This window comes from Rhinatrema bivittatum, chromosome 3 (assembly GCF_901001135.1).
Source record: "Rhinatrema bivittatum chromosome 3, aRhiBiv1.1, whole genome shotgun sequence".
NCBI classification, from domain to species: Eukaryota; Metazoa; Chordata; class Amphibia; order Gymnophiona; family Rhinatrematidae; genus Rhinatrema; species Rhinatrema bivittatum.
The window spans coordinates 566,464,248-566,485,380 of record NC_042617.1 but is presented as its reverse complement, the minus strand read 5'-3'; the positions used below and the strand labels follow the sequence as shown (position 1 = coordinate 566,485,380).

The 21,133-nt window shown below is 48.6% G+C and overlaps 1 protein-coding gene across 1 annotated transcript in view; it reads right to left on the bottom strand.

Moving 5' to 3' along the window:
• The window catches only part of LTV1 (LTV1 ribosome biogenesis factor), a 60,406-nt gene that overhangs the window by 6,371 nt on the left and 32,902 nt on the right, over positions 1-21,133 (bottom strand). Inside the window, exons 6-7 of the mRNA XM_029596524.1 lie at positions 15,016-15,262; positions 5,767-5,894 (exon numbers count right to left, since the gene is read on the bottom strand). Of these exons, the coding sequence (XP_029452384.1) occupies positions 5,767-5,894; positions 15,016-15,262 (375 nt within the window). The remainder of the gene's footprint in view (positions 1-5,766; positions 5,895-15,015; positions 15,263-21,133) is intronic.

Sequence of the window (21,133 nt, the reverse complement as noted above, 5' to 3'; positions counted from 1 at the left end):
TAGCTGAAATGATGTCTTAGAAAAAGCTGTGCTCTCTACCTTCATCTGCTGGTAGGGAGGAACAACCAATTTGTCTGGACTGGTGTAGCAGGACTAAAGGAATGGAGATTTAACAGGTAATGCATCAGTAGCATGGGTTCTTCTTAGTGTTTGGGTAATTGCCAGGTTCTTATGGCCTGGATTGGCCACTGTTGGAAACAGGATACTGGGCTTGATGGACCCTTGGTCTGTCCCAGCATGGCATGTTCTTACGTTCTTAAAAAGATTTCTCCTTAACATCATCACAGCAGGAGTACCCTAGCAAGGTGTGTGCAGTGTGATCTGGTGTTCCATCCAGTTTGCAGTCCAGCCAAGCTATGCAAAACATCACAACTCCACGTGCCTGTGGTGTTGTGTGCAAATGTTCACAGACATTAAATGGGGCGATTTAGGTGCGATCTGGGGCGGGGTTCGGAAGTGCGGGCACAAGTTGCTATTTTGTAAGTGGTATAGACCCGCATACATTATCAAACTTGTCCGTATACTTTTACACCTGCTAATTAAATCACGGAAGTGAAATCACATTTGCCTTTTGTTTGCAATTTTTGGGTGGAAGGTCTGGGTTAAGTGGTAGGGTAGGAGACCAGGATGAACTGGTGATTACAAGCATGCAGACAAAGTAAGTGCATACTTACTTTATAAAATACCTGCCTCCACATATAACTCTAGAGTTAGCATGCACATAAAATAGGCATTTGTAAATTCACATGCATATGTCCTATATGTTTGCGACTTTTCCCAAACTCAGCGGAGGCATTCCCAGGGGCGCAGTTTTGGTGGGATAACTTTCAGAGCAAGCATCCGTGCACAAGTTCACGTTGGAAGCTGGCGTAACTCATGCAATTATACGGCAAAACTCTTATGCAGGCTGTTATAAAACTACCCCCCACAGTGAAGGGATGTCCATGCAGGGGCTCAACACTAAATAATTTATTCAAATATCGAAGGGCATATACGGAGAGGGCAACTTCCATACTGGCCAGGCTTGCAAGGCAATATTCGAAAGGGAAACTTCCTTTAAAAAATCCCACCATGGATTGGGGCCTCCTCTGCAGGTACAAAACACAGAGAAAGAGAGTAAAGCAGGCAGGGGGATTTCAAAATTAAATCTCCAAGTCTACATAAGGGGGGCCTGCCCTAAAATCACCCCTTGGCACCATCCCTCTTTCCTCATGTGGGGGGAGGCGAAGGCAAGGCTAATTTTTAATGTGTTAATTCCCACAGGTTACGATGAGTTTCCCGATGGAATTGCTTTTGAAAATTGCCTCTATGCTGCATCGATATACGTGTGACTGTACACACCCATAGATACACATGCGTGTATATGTGTTATTAACAAATACGCTTAGACTGCAGTAAGGAACCAAGGTGCATTGTGCTATCTAGACTTGGCACACCAACAAGATTGGTCACAGCAACAAGATTTTAAATGGAACACAACCCATACACAGTTTGCTTGCTAACCTTGCACATCCCTAAGTAACATAGCAATGACGGCTGATAAAGACCAGATGGTCCATCCAGTCTGCCCAGCATTTGCTTATGGTAGTAACTGCTGCTCTGTGCAGGATATCCCCATGCAGAAAATGTTATATCACTCCTTTCTTTAAGCCTTTAGGAATCTGTGGTGTTTGTCCCATGCCCTTCTGAATTCATTAACTGTTCTCATCTTAACCACCTCTTCTGGAAGGGCATTCCAGGCATCCAATACCCTTCTCCATGAAGAAATATTTCCTGATATTGATTCTGAGTTTTCCTCCCTGGACTTTCATATCATGACCTCTAAAATCTACTGTTTTTTTTCCCAGCGGAAAAATGTTTGATGTTTGTGCATCGTTAATACCTATCAGGTATCTGAAGGTCTGTATCCATGCAACTCTTCTCCTCCAGGGTATACATATTTAGATCCTTCAGCTTCTCCTCGTAGGTCTTCTGGAACAGGCCCTCCTATCATTTTGGTAGCCATTCCTCTGGACCGTTTCCATCCGGTCTCTATCCTTTTTGAGATACTGAACACAGTACTCCAGGCAAGGTCTCACCTAGGATCTGTACAAGGGCATTATCATCACTTCCCTTTTCCTGCAAGTTATTCCTCTCTCTATACAGCCCAGCATCTTTCTGGCTTTAGCTACCGCCTGATCACATTGCTTTGCCACCTTCAGTCCACCAGACACAACGACCCCAAATCCCTCTCTCGTACATGCACATCAGTCTTTCACCCCTTATCACATACAGCTCTTATGGATTTCCGCATCCCAGGTGGACGACTCTACACTTCTTGGCAGTGAATCACAGCTGGCAAATCTTCGACCACTCCAAGTTTTCTTAAAATCACTTTTCATTCTCTCTACTCTTTCAGGCCTGTCCACTATGTGGAAGATTTTCATACCATCCACAAAAAGGCAAATTTTTCCTTCTAACCCCTCTGTAATGTCCCTCATGAAGATATTGAACAGAATTGATCCCAAAACCAATCCTTGAGGTACTCCACTTAGCACCATCAAAGCAGGACCCATTTACTATTACACATTGCTTCCTGTCAGTCAATCAATTAGTAATTCACTCCACCACTTCGGTGCCCACTCCCAAGCTTCTTATGCGGGACTATATCAAAAGCTTTGCTGAAATCCAAGTAAATCACATCAAGCACTCTTCCTTGATCCATTTTTCTAGTCACCCAATCAACAAAGTCAGATTGGTCTGGCAGGAACTTCCCCTGGTGAATACATAACTGCCTTGGGTCCAGCAACCCATCAAATCGTAAATAGTTCACTATCCTTTCCTTCAGCTGAGTCTCCATTAGTTCTCACCACATAAGTGAGGCTAACTGGCCTTTAGTTTCCAGCCTCCTTCCTGCTACTGCTCTTGTGAAGCAGGACCAACACCACTCTCCTCCAATCTTGCGGCGCCACTCCTGTTTCCAGGGACCTACTGAACAGGTCACACAGCGGACCCGCCAGCACATCTCTGAGCTCCCTAAGTATCCTAGGATGTACCTCATCTGGCCCCATGGCCTTGCTCACATTTCCTACCTCTTCTCATACATTCTCTTCTGTAAACGGGGTTGCATCTACTCCATTCCCATCCATGGTTTTGTTAATCAACAACGGTCCTTCTCCAAAATCTTCTTTAGTGAACACTGAACTGAAGTATTTGTTTAACATTCCTGCTATTTCTTCATCTCTCTCCACACATTGCTTCCCGTCACCTTTCAATTTCACTATACCACTTTGGGCCTGCCATCTTTCTCTGATATAGCTGAAAAATGTTCTCATTTCACTTTACCTCTTTGGCAATCCTGCCTGATCTTTTGCTTTCCTGATTTCTCTCTTCGTCTCTCTAGTTCATCAGGTATTTTTCCTGTATTCCTCTTTGGAATCCTTTATACTTCCTGAATACTATTTTGTTATTTTTTTGCCTTTATTTTTTCAGCCACCTTCTTTGAGAACCAGATCGGTTTCTTTTCCCTCAGTTTTTTTTTACTTTTCTATCATATAGATTTGCTGCCTTTGTAATAGCTCCTTTTAAATTGTCCCACTGCTGTTTCCACCTCACCCATTTTCTCTGTCTTCAAGTTCTTCCTTCAGGATCATCCCCATTTTAACAAAGTCTGTATTTCTGAAATTCAAAACTTGGGTCTTTGTGCAACTTCTACGTACCTTATTTGCAATCTCAAACCATACTGTCTTGGACATTAGGGACTTTAGAGACACTATCCCCCTTTGTGTGCACCAGACTGAGTATCACATCCTTCCTCGTGGGTTCCATTACCATCTGTTTGAGCAGAGACCCTGCAAGGGCATCCACTGTCTCTCTACTTCTTGTAGATTGTACAGAAGTGATAATCCAATCTATATCTGGCAGATTAAAATCTCCAACAAGCAACACATCGCTCCTTCTTTCCCACTTTTTAGATGTCTTCGATCAGATCTGACCAGCTATTCCGACTGAATCGGAGGCCTGTAGAAGCACCATCTTTTTTTTTTTTTTTTTTTTTTTTTTTTTTAAGAACAGCCCATAATGCTTCTTCCTTACCCCATTCCCTTGCATTTCAGTTGCTTAGATATAGTTTTTGACATAAAGTGCTATTCCTCCCTTAATAACTAATAGCCCAGGATGGCCATATCCCAATCATGAGACTCTGTGAACCATGTCCAAATCCACTCTCACCGTTACAGCCTGCAGGTCTGGGATTTTATTGCCTAGACTATGGGCATTTGTGCTCATAGCTTTCTAGCTTCTCTCCTTGGACATCTTTTTTGCCCTATTCAGTTGAATTTTGTTAATTTCTTCTCCCACCTCTTAGAGATGTCGAGGGTGACATTCCAATTTCCTTCTGCCAACCCCGTCCTCTAGTTTAAATGCCCAATGGCATATGTTTTGAATTTTTCACTTAGGATCCTTTTCCCTGCCACAGACAGATGAAAGCCATTTTTGCCATGGAGCCCCAGTTCCCAATGATATCTAAAACATTCCTTCTTGAACCAGGTTTTAAACCATGCATTGAAGTTATCTATATGGCTTAGCCTTATACAGGGAACACTTCTGAAAAGGCAATAGTCTTTGCCATGTGCCTAATCTGCTTCCCCAGAGTCTGGAAATCTCTCCATCCCATTTGGATGCTTTTTTCTAGCAAGCTCGTTGGTTCCCAGATAGATGAGAATGTTTTTCAGAGTTCTTTCTTTCTTCACTGAATGCATTGACTACCCTATTTGCATCTCTACCAGCTGAGGGAAAGCATTTAACTATATAGTGCTCCCCTTGAAAAGAATTCCAAAATTAGTGCCTCTGATGACCAAGTCTCCCAATGGAATGAGCTCTCTTATGGTTTTTGGTTGTCTGTGTGCATTAGATTTCTTCTTTCCTTTCAGATACCACTTCAGTCTCTCTTGCTAGAGCTTCTTCGTTTTCCAATACAGAGAAGGCATTTTGTATTTGAATCTCTTGAGAGCGGGTGCCTCTGCATCACAGGGCTACTGGATTCTCTGTGCAAATGGGGAAGAGCATCTGGGCTGCTCTGAAATGTGCCTGGGTCACAGATCTTATCCTATCTGAGCCCACTGTAAACCACTTGTTTCTGGGTTTCTGAATCTTCTGAAGTGGTGGGGGAAAGAATCCAGAATGCTGTAAAGTGGGTGAGGTTTCCTTGGTAGTTGCCAATTCCTTTTATATTATCGCTAATTCAGGTTTAACGTGAGTCAACGCCTTTTTTCATTGACTTGAGTTGTGAACAAATTGGGCAAGCACTAAGCTTCCAGACAGTTTGCCTCAAGATAAAAGCACCACAGCTGTTACATTGAATAATAGTCATTATGTTTATTTGATTTGAAAGAAAACTCCTTGATAAAGAATTAGCAAATTATCTAGTTACCAATTCCTGCAATTATGTACACCTGCCAAGACTATATTAGAAGAGCAAGCTACGGGGTGGGTGGGTCGGACTCTAACAGTCAGAGTTATCGGTGAGCAAAATATTCCTTGACATGCACTTTTTGTGAGTTTATATAATCCACCTAAAGTTAAGGTTTTTCTCCTTACTTCTCCAAAAACTACAGGGTCCATTTAAACAGCACACTATAACAAACAAATTATAATATCCAAACTCTATACCCTTCAGTGCTTAAATCTGTGCAGTCCCCTCAAAAGCCCCCAATAATGAAAATATAGTCACAAATGGAAGCCCTGCTGAGGTGACCCGTGAGATGCTGAGATAAGAGAGAGACTCACTCCTTTGCTTTCTGCTTGAAGAAGTCCTGTATCACCTCCTGCAGCCGAACACTGTCCGGATGGATGAAGCCCTCCAGCTCTACGTTATCCAGGGCTCCGATCTCATCATCATCAAACTGCTCATAAAACTGAAAACAAAAACACCAGAAAAGGTAATAAAATAAGCAAACACCCAGGCAGCTGCAGCAGAAGGAAGGCGGGGAGTCACCTATACATCACACACTACTCCTTGTGGCACACAACAGGACAGGGGGAGGAGAGGAGTCCCATGGCTATTTCAGTTTTACTATGTCAGTCAGGAGAAGTGTGACCGCCGACAGCCAGGGCAGAACCAGGCATGATCTCAGACTGCATTTTACAGGGTTCACACAAAGGGAGCACAAAGTGAAAATAGCAGCATTTTTCCTAATTATTTTGTAGAGATACTTTTAACAAGGCATTTACCTCTCATTTCTTTGGGCTTTCAGCTCAGCTGGAAATGGCTTCTACTGGGCAATGGCACCATGAAACCTTCTCCCTGTTTTTGTAACCTTCCCATGTCCGGCCATGGCAACGGCAATCCTTGGCCATGAGCCACAGACTTCGATTCCCTTTGGAATCTGGTATGAGAGCAGGGAGTGGCAGTTACAACCCTAACCATACATTGGGCAGACTGGATGGACTGCTGTCATTCACTAGGTTAGTCACTTGGTGTCACCACCGAGCAAAGGACTGGGTCTCCCTTCCTCCTTCCTGCAGGCTGTGAACGCTACCTCTGCAGCATCCTGAGCCCTGACCAGCCTGGGGATCAAACCCGGGGCCCTCTGCATGGCCGGGCGTCGCACAGTTACTGAACAAGCAGGGCGGCCCGTGGGCATTCCAACTTAACATCTCTTTCATGCGTCAGACATGCTTAGAACATTCTACCAGATAAAGGGATATGGTCAGGGCTGATGCAACAGGAACGGCTGACGTTTTCCCCAGGACTGCCTGCAAACAGGACTCCTGTTACCAAGCATTCTCCTGCCAGAAGGAGAAACTCAACTGTAGCTCATTGTAGAAATCTGCTGCAGCAGCAGGACGGAAAGGAAACGGCAAAGTGGTCACATCTGGTCAACTGTGCCAATGTTGAAAAGGATTCTGCTTGCAGGAACCCCGATTTCTGTGCTGAAAATCACCATGTGGTTGATGCATGTAAAACTTCATGCAAAATATGATTTTGCATCCACTTTTACATGCATAGTAAATAGGCAATTCTGGGGGGGGGGGGAGGATTTTAACCCTTAACCCTTCTATAGCACTACGCAACGCACAAAGCACTGTAAAAAAAAAACCCCAAAAAAACATAAGAGATAATCCCTATTCTATAGAGCTTACAATCTAATCAGGACAAACATACAGGGCAAGAGAGACTTTGGGAATTTCATTTAAGACAAAGACAAAGGTAAAAAATTAATGAGGCTATAAGCGAGACTAAAGGAAAATTAGTTTCTTACCTGATAATTTTCGTTCCTGTAGTACCAAGGATCAGTCCAGGACACCTGGGTTGTGACTCCGCACCAGTAGATGGAGACAGACTAAAACTTGTGGGCGGAGCCATATATGCCCCTGTGCCAGTCACAGCCCCTCAGTCTTACGGAATGTCAAAGTAGAACACAACCAGAGAAGTGAACAAAACTAGATACCGCTAACTAACGGGGAAGAAACACCCCTTCTGGAACCGGGCTCTCCAACCGAGAGAGCGAACAAGCGAAACAGAGCAAATCAAAAACACAGAGCGGACTCTCCATTACTTCAGCGCAGCACTGCGGGCGGGATCCTGGACTGATCCTTGGTACTACAGGAACGAAAATTATCAGGTAAGAAACTAATTTTCCTTTCCCTGTACGTACCAGGATCAGTCCAGGACACCTGGGATGTACCAGAGCAACCTACTGAGGGTGGGAAGCAGAGAGTCCCGCTCGGAGAACCCTCTCTCCAAAACCCCCGGAGTCGGTAGCCCGGACATCCAGCCGGTAATGCCGGATAAAAGTATGCAACGACTTCCAGGTGGCCGCCCTACAAATCTCTTGAGGCGACACCTGAGAAGCTTCCGCCCAAGACGCTGCTTGAGATCGAGTCGAGTGAGCCCGCAGCCCCACAGGAAGAGGTTTTCCCCTCACCAAGTACGCCGAACCAATGGCCTCCTTGAGCCAACGAGCGATCGTTGTGCGGGACGCTGCAGCTCCTTTCTTTGGTCCAGAGAACAGGACAAACAGATGATCTGTGACCCGAAACGGATTAGTGACCTCCAGATATCGGAGAAGGGATCTCCGTACGTCAAGTTTCCGTAACTCCCTCTCTTCTGTAACAGAGGAGCCTCCGCACGCAAAAGCGGGCAACTCCACCGATTGATTCACATGAAACGACGAGACCACTTTCGGAAGAAAGGAAGGAACCGTCCGTAAGGAAACCCCCGAATCGGAGATACGCAAGAAAGGTTCCCTACAAGACAGGGCCTGTAACTCGGAAACCCGCCGTGCCGAGGCAATCGCCACCAAGAATGCCGTCTTTAAAGTGAGATCCTTAAGAGTTGCGCGTTTCAAGGGCTCAAACGGCGCCGTGCATAGAGCGGAAAGAACCCAATTGAGGTTCCAAGCCGGACAAGGAAGACGTAACGGGGGGCGAAGGTGCTTAGCACCCCGAAGGAAACGAGCAATATCCGGGTGAAGCGCCAGAGACTTACCTCGCAAACACCCAAGCGCCGCCACTTGGACCCGTAGGGAACTGCACGCCAGACCTTTGGCCAGACCCGCCTGGAGGAACGCCAGAACATCAGAGACGGAAGCCGAAGTGGGGACCACCCCGCGCTGCACACACCAGTCCTCAAAGACTACCCAGACACGGACGTAAGCCAAAGACGTCGACTGCTTCCTGGAACGCAGCAGCGTGGCCACCACCGCATCTGAATAACCTTTTCTCTTCAGTCGATTCCTCTCAAAAGCCATGCCGCGAGACAGAAGTGATCCGCATCCTCCAAACAGACGGGGCCCTGATGGAGTAGGGCCGCCATTCCCTGGAACCGAAGGGGTGCCGCTACTGCCAGTTGTACGAGGTCTGCGAACCACGGCCGGCGAGGCCACTCCGGTGCCACCAAGATCACGTTGGCCGGATGCAACTCTATGCGCCGTAGAATCTTGCCGATCATCGGCCACGGGGGAAACACGTAGAGCAGCACATCCGTAGGCCAGGGAAGCACCAACGCATCGACGCCTTCTGCCCCCCGCTCTCGACGTCGACTGTAAAATCGCGGGGCCTTCGCGTTGTGCCACGTGGCCATCAGATCCATGTGGGGCACCCCCCACGTTTCGCAAATGAGAAGAAATGCTTCGTCCCCCAGCTCCCACTCTCCGGGATCCAGACGATGCCGGCTGAGATAGTCCGCCTGCACGTTGTCGACTCCCGCTATGTGAGACGCTGCGAGGTTGCTGAGATGTAGCTCCGACCAGGCCATCAAGCGCTGAGCTTCTTCTGCCACCTGGGGGCTCCGTGTCCCCCCCTGCCGGTTGATGTATGCCACGGTGGTCGCATTGTCCGACAACACTCGGACTGCCTTTCCCCGCAGCAATGGTAGAAACGCCTGCAGAGCCAGACGGACCGCCCTGGTCTCTAGGCGATTGATAGACCACTGGGCTTGCGACACTGACCATAGGCCTTGAACTGAGCTCCCTAGGCAGACCGCTCCCCAACCGGAGAGGCTGGCATCCGTGGTCACCACTGTCCAACTGGGCACCAGGAGAGAGACTCCGGCGGAAAGATGACTGGGATCCAGCCACCACCGCAGGCTGGACCTCGCGTGTCCCACTAGAGGAAGCGGTAAATGGAAGTCCTCCGAGACCGGCTTCCAGCGGGAAAGCAAGGATGACTGTAAGGGTCGCAGATGAGCGAACGCCCAGGGAACCAGCGCCAGCGTGGAAGCCATAGACCCCAGGACCGTAAGGTAGTCGCAGACCCGCGGCTGGCGAAGAGACAACAAGCGGTGCACCTGAGCTTGCAGTTTGCCCCTCCTTTCGAGCGACAGAAACACCTTGCCCTGCTTCGTGTCGAAAAGAGCTCCTAGATATTCCAAGGACTGCGTGGGTGTCAGATGACTCTTGCTGAAGTTGACCACCCATCCCAGGGACTGCAACAGATGGAGGACCCTGGCCACCGCCATCCGACACTGATCCTCGGACTTCGCCCGAATCAACCAATCGTCCAGGTAAGGATGGACCAGGAGACCTTCTCGGCGCAGTTGCGCCGCCACCACGACCATCACCTTCGTGAATGTACGAGGGGCCGTTGCGAGCCCAAACGGGAGCGCCCGAAACTGGTAATGCCGGCCCAGAATGCAGAATCTGAGGAAGCGCTGGAACGACGGCTGAATGCCTATGTGAAGATACGCCTCCGTGAGGTCCAGGGAGGCCAGGAACTCGCCTGGCCGGACCGCGGCGATGACTGACCGGATCGTCTCCATTTTGAAGCGAGGAACGCGAAGGCATCGGTTCACCCCTTTGAGATCCAGAATTGGTCGGAACGTGCCGTCCTTTTTTGGTACGATGAAGTAAATGGAGTACCGGCCTTTGCCGTGCTGGCCGGCCGGAACGGGGGAGATGGCTCCCAAGTCCTCTAGGCGGCGGATGGTGTCTAGCACCGCCGCCTTCTTCTCGGGAGCCTTGCAGGGTGACACAAGGAACTTGTCCACTGGAGTGCGAGCAAAATCTAACGCGTAGCCGTGTCTTATCACGGTGAGGACCCACTGGTCCGACGTTATTCCGGCCCATCTCTCGTAGAACGACAGCAACCGCGCCCCGACGTTGGGAACGGCGTGCTGAGGCTGCGGCGGGAGAAGGGCCGACCCCCTTTCATTGTGAAGATTTGGGCGCCATGATGGCCAGGGCACCCCCTGGTCTACCATAGCGCCTCCCACGAAAGGACTGCTGGTGAAGAGACTGCTGCTGCTGCCGCCACTGTGGGGTACGGGAGGAGGAAGCCCTGTAGGATTGCCCCGACGACCTTTGAGGGCGCGCCTTCCTGGGCCCACGAAAACGGGACCTGGATGCAAAGGAAGACCGCGACCTAGATCTATCTTCAGGCAACCTGAAAGCCCTATTTTCCCCCAGGGAAGCCATTAAATCATCTAATTCCTTGCCAAACAGTAACTTACCCTTGAAAGGCAGCGCCCCGAGGTGAGCCTTAGAAGAGCCATCCGCCGCCCAGTTGCGGAGCCACAGGAGGCGGCGCGCCGAGACAGCCGCCACCAGGGATCTAGACGAAGTGCGCAGTAGATCGTGGAGTGCATCTGCACCATATGCTATTGCCGCTTCCAACTTATCCGCTTGTGCTGCCTCCTCCGCCGAAAGATCCGCATTGGCTTGGAGGACCTGAGCCCAGCGCAAGCTAGCTCTCAAAGCGAAATTCGTACACATGGCGGCCCGAATTCCTAGCGCTGAAACCTCAAAATCTTCTTGAGCTGTACTTCCAGCTTCCTGTCCTGAAGGTCCCGAAGGGCTGTCGCTCCCGTAACTGGAATAGTAGATCTCTTCGTTACCGCCGAAACCGCTGAATCCACCTTGGGGAACTTGAGAAGGTCCAGCGCATCCTCCGGGAGAGGGTAAAGCTTGTCCATGGCCTTGCTGACCTTCAAACCTAACTCCGGAGTGTCCCATTCCCGGAACATGATGTCCGTTGAAGAAAAATGGAACGGAAAAGCCACTGCCGGACCCGTGAGGCCCAACAGGACCGGATCCATGTTCGCTTCTTGACGAACCACCGCCGGAGGAGGGGGGTCTATTCCCAGTTCCTGGAGAATGGCTGGAATTAGAGGTGGCAATTCTTCCCTACGGAATAGCCGGACCACCTTGGGATCGTCGCCCTCCGCTGCCTGTGACGCCTTTCCTGCTGCAGCTGGAGCGGATCCGTCCCCTGCCACGTCATCGGTCCCTTGTTGTGGCTCTTCAGAGGCATCAGTGTCCGCCCCCGTGGAGGAATCCGGGTCCGCCTCCTGTGGGACGCCACGCGGAGGACGTTTCCCCCTGGAATCACTCGGGGCCCCACTGTTGGACTTCTTCAGCGGCGGAGCCCTGCGGGACTCCCTCCGGCCGCGCTTGCCCTTACTTTTCCTACATTTCAGGACTTTGCGCAACAAAAGCGCAAAGTCCTCTGAAAAAGAGCTGGAACCCGAATCAGCCTCCGCTGGGCTCCCCGGGGACCCCGGGTCCCCCGAGGGACCCCCCCCCGCCGGGTCCCGCTGAGGAGACAGCGCCGGAGGCAAGGCCGCAGGCCCTGCCGCTTCCCGCGCCATTTCGCGGCCCGTGGCTAAAATGGCCGCCACTCCCGCGCTGAGCGGGAACAAATCCTGGGGCTTCTCCAACGCTCCCCCCCCCGCTCGGCGGTGGTCGCGCGCGCCGCACACGAGCCCCCCGAGACGTCCCGGACGACCCTTCATCGCCCGGGATGCAGGAAGCGCAAAGACCGACGCGAGAGAGACGCGCGCGCGCCGAGCCACAGGCTCGGCAAGCGGAGCCACGAGGCATGCCGGTGAAACGGCGCGAAGAGGGCCGCAACAGAAATCAAAATGAAGAAAAGAAAATAAAAGTCGCGCGAACGGCCTCCCCCCTGTCAGCGGCGCCCCCCCGAGAGCGGCGACGCAAGGAGCAGCCTCCCCCCTGTCAGCGGCGCCCCCCCCGAGAGCGGCGACGCAAGGAACAGAGAGCCGGAACAAAAAACAGACAAAATTTTTTTTTTTTTTTTTTTTACAAAAAAACAAGGCCTGTCGCTGTCCGCGGTCCTGGAGCCCTAGTCCAGCAGGGGTGAGTGAACCGGGCTCCCCGGTGTCACCCCTGACACTGCTAAATAGCAAAACTGGGTCCTCGACCCTAGCAGTGGCCTCAACCGGGGGGGGGGTAGTCCCCTCAGGACCTCTCAACCCCCCTGGGAGGCAGGGCAGACGGACGTCAGTGACAATTTGGCAAAAATTCCAATTACAAAACCAAAAGCCTAACCTGGCCTAACCCAAAGGAAAGAAAAACCAACCCTGACGGAGTACCAGAATCAGGGCAGGGAGGAGCTGTGACCGGACCTGCACCATCTACTGGAGACAGAGTAAGACTGAGGGGCTGTGACTGGCACAGGGGCATATATGGCTCCGCCCACAAGTTTTAGTCTGTCTCCATCTACTGGTGCGGAGTCACAACCCAGGTGTCCTGGACTGATCCTGGTACGTACAGGGAATACGGGTTAAGATTTAAAAGCAGTCTCAAAAGCTGGGTTTTCAGATGGGATTTATATAAGGCAAGCGAGGGAAGCACGATGCACCAAGAAGTTTATGCCAAGCATATGGTGCAGCCAGGTGGGAAGCACGGAGTCAGCAGTTGGCGGTAGAGGAGAAGGGCACAGATTGGAGTGACTTGCCCGGTGAGCAGAGGGCATGAGGAAGGGTGAAGAGAGAGATAAGAGGTAGTGAGGAGCTGCAGAGTAATGGCTCCTGCAGGTGAGAGAGGAGCCTGAACTGCATGCGAGAGCAGATATGCAGCCAATACAGCAACTTGAGAAGAGGGGTTATATATATATAAGTGTAGTGGTTTTGGAGCAAGGTAAGTCACGCAGGCTGGATTTCGGTGAGACTGTGGTGGAAAGAAATGGCTCACTGAGAGACCTGCAAGGAGCAGGCTGCAATAGTGCCCAGCAGAGAGAGAGCTCTGGCAGGAATTATAAACAGACTCACAGAGGCAGAGGCAGAATACAGGCTGCTCTCAGCACTGGGGTGAGAGGGTACCTGAGAGACTACGTAAAGGCTATGGATGCGCAAGGTTTCATTGGGACTGAAAATGAAGGCAGATCCTGAAGTAAAGCAAACTTGTGGGATGACATTACTGAGTACATGACATCATCGGTATCAAACTGAAAGACACTGCCATATAAAGATAAAAAGTCACCTCCAGCGAAGGTCTCATTTAAGATAAGTTTCACAAATCGACTCACCCACACTGGCAAAAACCAAAGCTCAGGCACAGAGGTTCAATAAATTGTAATTCCCTGCTCTGTTCCCTGGGCTACAAGGCATGACAAGTACAGCAAAAAGGATACTTCTCCTCTCTCTATTATTTCCATCTGGCTTCTGATGCCAAACAGAGAGCGTCCCCGCTAAATAACCCAAGAATTTATTTTATTTTTTTTTTTAATTGCCCTCGCTTGGAATCTGCCTGCCCCCGCCCTCCCTCAGCACCCTGTGAGCCTGGTTACCCTCAGCATGCTGCTGGCATCCTTTTCTGCTTCGCTGTAAGGCAGAGAGCTCATAAAAAAAAAAAGGTGAAACGCAGCGCATAAGCAGCAGTGCTCTGAGTAAACTGATATAACCCACCATTCACACAACCCCGTATTTTCTTATCAACACTGTGCAAAGCAGATATTGGAAGGCAAAACATCGGATTATTCATCTCCCCTGAAGAAGAAACTTGGACGTTTCGAAACAAGGCCTTGTAGGGAGGACATTGAATAAGCAGGATGCAGCACTAAGTTAAGTATTTGACGGGTATTAAAAGAAAAAAAAAAAAAAAAGGAGAGTGAAGCAGTTGATGCTGGTATTAAAATAAAATTTGAATCTACGGGAGATTTTGGATTTTTTGGAATAAAGTAAACAGGATGGTAGGTGGATTGTCAATGATTACAATACATAAAGTAGACTAACATTAACTCCAATGGGTTTGGAGTTAGTGGATTAAGGTCATTAAATGAGATATTCACCTCCATCTTTAACAATTTTTTTTAATGGTAACACACGATGTGGTGAAGGAAACAGAATTAAACACAAAAAAAGAAAAAAAAAGAAAAAAAATCGGGATCTTCACTTAAAGGAATGTTGATAAGAAAATACAGGGTTGTGTGAATGGTGGGTTATATTAAGTGTTACAACCCGTTAACAGTGGAGATTTAAATAATAACGGAGTAAACTGAAGGCACGCAAGGTGGAACAGAGGGAAGGAGCCAGCAGGCAAAGGGTACAAAGAGCTGAAGTCTCTCACGGCACCCAGCTGCGAGTTCCTCACAAAGCGCTTTTGTACCCAATTTCTATTGCTGGAACCTCCCTTACCACAAAGCAGTAGAACGAGGCACCTCCATTCTACCTCACAGAAAGAGAGAGAGAGAGAGAGAGAGTGCGCAGAATCCAGAAGAGAGCGTAGCCACACAGTCCCACACACGCCCCCCCCCCCCCCCCTTTATGGCTGACAGTTTCCTGGAACCGCGCCTCACCTTCTCAAACTTTTCATCCAGCAGGTTGAGCTGCTCGTTCCTCCTGATCACCGAGGAGGTCAGGGAGTAGTCGGTGAAGCGGCTCTTGGTCTCCTCCTGCAGGAACAGGAACTCCCTCGCCGGGTCTTCTGCTCTCCTGATGCCCGACTCCCCCTCTTCATCGGACACAGGCCCTTCCGAGCCAAAGTCCTCCTCCTCTCCATCGTCCACGTCTTCCCATTCGTCGTCGTTATCTGCACACTCCCTCCTGGAGGCCAATGATTATCAAACAGTACCCTGGTCACTGTGAGGTGCATGTGCACAGCCGGCTCTTCTACGCATTTTAATACTTCGTTCACGTTCATCAGACAACAGAATTCATGGAAATAAGGGGAGAAAGGATAGTGACGGCCCCAGACAGTACAAAACAAACAGAAGCTCTTATGCCAAAGCAATTCAGTATCGAGATTTCCCTCCTCTCCCCCTTTAACACAGCACACCACACCGTTATTGGCCAAAAAAAAAAAGTGTGACAAGTGTCATATTTTAGCAGTGCAAACAAAGATCCCCTACAGAACAAGGTTAAAGCAAGCAATTTCCTACTCAAGCACGTCAGATCTCTATGCAGACCTGTGGAGAGGGACAAGGGACTCTAGTACTGCACAAACCAGCCCCCCTCTCTAATCCCTGAAGACAGGTGCGGGTATTTTGCATTGCTCTTTTCAATAAATGTTTTGGGAGTTTGGCATCATATCCGATGGACTGTATTTATGAGAAGGAAAAATTACTACTTACCTGATAATTTCCCTTCCTCTAATGAAGGCACGCCAGTCCCCACGAATGAGGTATACACCTCTACCAGCAGATGGAGATGGAGTAAAAGCTGAATGTCACGGACATATAGCCCTGTCCCTACATCAACCCACCAGGAATCTCTGGAAAAGCCAAACTATGGTCAAACCGATTATAATTGCGCATGACTATTAACAGTCAACCACTCATGCTTCCAACCAATAGGGAACACTGAGCGCAGACAAAACAATTAACATTCATAAACTGAGGGACCGGTTAAGACACTTACCAGTCCTCCAAACCAATAACAGGAACACCCGCACCTAAAGGGCGAACCATAGACAAAAATTGGCAGCCAAGGCCGGGTTGGGGATTGGCCTGCCTTCATTAGAGGAAAGGAAACTATCAGGTAAGTAGTAGTTTCTCCTTCTTCTGCACTCAGGCAGGCTAATCCCCACAAGTGACATGTACCAAAGCTGCTTCCGAACAGGGCAGGAGGCTGCCCATGGTGCAGTTAACACCACGCATGCGACAGCTGCGACCGTCGGACCCCAAAAGTCCAAGCGGTAATGCTTGGGAAGGTATGCAAGGAAGACCACATCACTGCTCGGGAAAACTTGGCCTAAAACAACCAAAGTTTCGTCCATGACACCACCTGAGCTCTAGCAGCATGCACTCTAACTTGCTTAGAGAAAGGAATCTTGGCATCCCCACAGGCGGCCATGTTGACACTGTTTTTCCAACAGGCTATAGTTGCCTGTGTTGCCGATTCGTTTTGTTTACCCCCACCATGGAGCACAGTCAATCCTACTTCCTGAAAGATGTAGAAATTGCCAAGAATTTCATCAGATACTGCTCGACATCCAAGGCCTGCAAAAGACAATACTCACGTACAGCGCTATCCCTGTCCTGGGTTGGCAAGGAAAAGGAGTTTTCCCAATTGAAACTCCCAAAATCACTATCGGCAAAAGATAAGAAGTCACACACCGAAAGGGCCCACAGCAAGAAGATCATGCAGCTCGGAAATCAAATGTGCTGAACAGATTGCCACGAGATAAAAAAAACTGCCTTCAAGGCAAATAGCCGCAAAGAAAGACCACGCAGTGGATGAAAGGTGGAAACTGTTTAAGAACCGGAACACATCTGGATGAGAAGACAAAGGCTTGCCACTGACTTGCTCCCTATAACAAGCGATAGTTGGTTCTTGAACCTTCCGGGTAGGTAAGGACCAAGCCTTTAAGCAAACCTTCAGGCAAAAATTTCAAAATTAAAAGAATTTCCCCTTGAGAGGGTTAGAACCTCGCTCCTCAGCGAATGTAACAAAGGCTAGAGATGCAGAAAATAACTTTCTGGCCCGGAGCAAAGTGACAAAACCAACCTGGATCATCGGGTGGAATGTGTCCCTGACACAACCAATCCGCCCTGAGCGACAGCAGCCTCTGCAGAATGGCCTATGACTCCAGAGGCCATAAATCCGGAGCCATCAGAAATATGGTTTCGGTCTGGCTAGCAATCCTCTGAATGATCCCACCACAGTGGGAAGGCATATACCATCCTATCCCGTGGCCACATCAGAACGAGAGCATCAATAGCCTGTGCTCTCGGACTTCTACTATGACTGAAGAACTATGGTACCTCTGCAGTTGACAAAGGACACCTGCAAAACCCGAAACGGAATACCCCAGCATGTTACCATAATCTGAAAGGTTTCTGATTCTGTCTTGATTGATGTAAGCCACTGTCGATGCATTGTCCAACAGCACCATGACAGCACAAACTTCCAGCTGCTTGGCAAACCACCATGTCAATGGAACTGTATGATCTTCCAGCTCCTGACCGTAAGCCCCCCCCCCCCCCCAACTCAGAAGGCTCGCATCTGTGAAAAGAACCAACCAGCTTGGTTCCTCAAGGGAAATCCCTTCCTAAGATAATTCGCCTATAGCCACCAGTGCAACTGAACACACCACCAGGGGCATGTGAAATCACATGCTCTCCTGTGACTGTGGATGCCATCAGGAAAGCAACGTGCACTGAAGGGGGGGGGAGGGGGGGGTGTCGCAGAGGTGCATGTCCAAAGTGGCCATCGACCCCAGGACCTGAAGATACGACCACACTGACTGACTGAACCTGAGCTACTAACTTCTGAAAGAGACTCTGCCCAGCTCTGCATCAAATTGGACGCCAAAATACTTCAGTGTCTGAGATGGCTGTAAGTCTTCCAGAAACGAATGCACCAGGCTGCCTTCTTTGCGTAGAGATGTTGCTACTACAACCATGACCTTGGAGAAGAAGGTCATGGAAGCAAGCCCAGGGAGCAGATCCTGAAGATGATGATATGACCCAGAATGGCAAGGCTCAGGAAAACGCTGATGTTCCTGGCGAAATGTGTAGATATGCCTTTGTCAGATTGAAGATGTGAAAAATTCCCTTGTTTGTACTGCCAATATTATGGAATGCAGAGTTTCCAAACTGGAAAGAATCAAAATGCCAAACATGATTAAATTCCTTAAGAGCCAAGATGGGTTGAAGGATCCCTCCTCCTTCTTGGGAATGACAGAAAAAAAAATAGCTGCCTACAACAGTGGTTCTCAACCTTTTTTCTGTCGGGACACACCTGGCAGATGGTTCTCACATGCGTGACACACTGACCCATGATCGTCACAGGGCTAGATGTAAATGTACAGTTTGCATCCACGGGAACCCCCCTGATCCACAATAATGGATGTAAAGCAGAATTATGACATTCCCCATTCAACTCACTCTACAAAAAAGATATTCTGGTTCTGGTGTCATCTCAGTAACAGGAACTCAAACTCCTTCTACTTTCAGGCTCAATAGCCCTACTTATGAAAAGACAGCAGTTTACCACAAATGCATGTCCTCTTGAGAAAACGCACAAATAAGACTGATAAAACACTTACATGCTAGTAAAATATCTCTGTAACAGACACAGAACCGACCTAACATACTCCCAGGATCTGTAGTAATGCACATAAACTAATCCACACACAGTTACACCTGTATTATGGAATACACTCAAACAGGAGCAACCCTATCTATGAAAAGGCAACACTACAAATATTAAATCAGGCCCTAAAAACCAATACACCTCTTATTAGGAAAACAGAACTAGCAAGCAGCTATAGATCCCCACACAGAAATAATTGTAAAACTATACTAATAAGCAGAATAAATGTTTCACAACAACTATGAACAGAATAACATCCAACAATTAAAAACTCATAAAAACTATTAAAAATTCTCCAAACACCAATAAAATATTTCAAAAAAAGCAGACATCACATAATATTAAATAATTAAAATAGCAGTCAATCAAGAAAAATAAACTTAAAAAGCCACCTTTACTTACCCCCTCCAGCAGCTCTCCTACTCCTCTTCCATGCAGGCTGTAGCACACACCAGAAGCAGCAGTAGTGGCTAAGCTCTATACTCATGGTCCTCTTCCTTAGGGCCCATGTCTCTCTCACACACACACACACCATACCAGTCATGCCCCCATGACCAGTTTCTGTCTCTCACACACCAATCATCTCCTAGTCTTTGACAAACACACCAGTCACCTTCCTGAACAGTTTCTCTCATGCCATACACACACACACAGGCTTCCCACTCCCGTGTTCCACTTACATATATGGGCTTCTCACTCTCATAATCACTTTCTCTTTCTCACATACACTCACCAGTCTCTCACTCCCATGCTTGTTCTCTACACATGCACAGGCTTCTCATTCCCATAATCACTTTCTTTCTCTCCCACATACACACACACCAGTCACCTGATCTCTCTCATACATACACACACACACAGGCTTCCCACTCCCATGTTCTCTTTCAGATATACAGGCTTCTCACTCCCATGCTGTATCTCACACACTCCCAGCTTTCTCACTCCCATGCTCACTCTTCATATGCACAGGCTTCTTATTCCCATAATCACTTTCTTTCTCTCTCTCACATACACACAAACACACACCAGTCACCTGATCTCTCTCATGCATATACACACACACATAGGCTTCCCACTCTCATGTTCTCTTTCAGATATACAGGCTTCTCACTCCCATGCTGTGTCTCACACACACACAGGTTTCTCACTCCCATGCCCACTCTTCACCTGCACAGGCTTCTCATTCCCATAATCACTTTCTCTTTCTCACATACACTCACCAGTCTCTCACTCCCATGCTTGTTCTCTACACATGCACAGGCTTCTCATTCCCATAATCACTTTCTTTCTCTCCCACATACACACACACCAGTCACCTGATCTCTCTCATACATACACACACACACAGGCTTCCCACTCCCATGTTCTCTTTCAGATATACAGGCTTCTCACTCCCATGCTGTATCTCACACACTCCCAGCTTTCTCACTCCCATGCTCACTCTTCATATGCACAGGCTTCTTATTCCCATAATCACTTTCTTTCTCTCTCTCACATACACACAAACACACACCAGTCACCTGATCTCTCTCATGCATATACACACACACATAGGCTTCCCACTCATGTTCTCTTTCAGATATACAGGCTTCTCACTCCCATGCTGTCTCACACACACACAGGTTTCTCACTCCCATGCCCACTCTTCACCTGCACAGGCTTCTCATTCCCATAATCACTTTCTCTCTCTCTCTCTCTCTCACACCCATCACCTGATCTCTCTCATGCATACACACACACACACACACAGGCTTCCCACTTCCATGTTCTGTCTTACATACACAGGCTTCTCCCTCCCATGCTGTGTCTCACACACACCCAGGTTCTCACTCCCATGCTCACTCTCTTCACATGCACAGGCTTCTCATTCCCATAATCACTTTCTCTGTTACACACACACACACACACACACACACACACACCCAGTCTCTCTCTCATTTCCATGCTCGCTCTCCCTGTGCACAGGCTTCTCATTCCCTGAATCACATTCTCTCTCTCACATTCACATACACACCAGTCACACCGTCACCTTACCAACCAGTCTCTCTCATATACATGCACATACACAGGCTTCCCACTCCCATGCTCTCTCTCACATAATCAGGCTTCTCACTCCCATGCTTTCTTTCACATACACCCCCACAACACCAGGCTTCTTAGTCCCATGCTTTCTCACATACCCAGATTTCTCACTTCCATGCTTTCTCTCTCTCTCTCTCACACACACACATCCCTGACTGTCTCACACTCTCACATACACATCAGTCATCTCCTTGAGCAGTCACTTTCATTGTCTCTCACATATACACATACATCAGCTCTCTGACCAGTTTCTCTCAATCACACACATACTCTCGATCAAATACATTCTCTCACTTA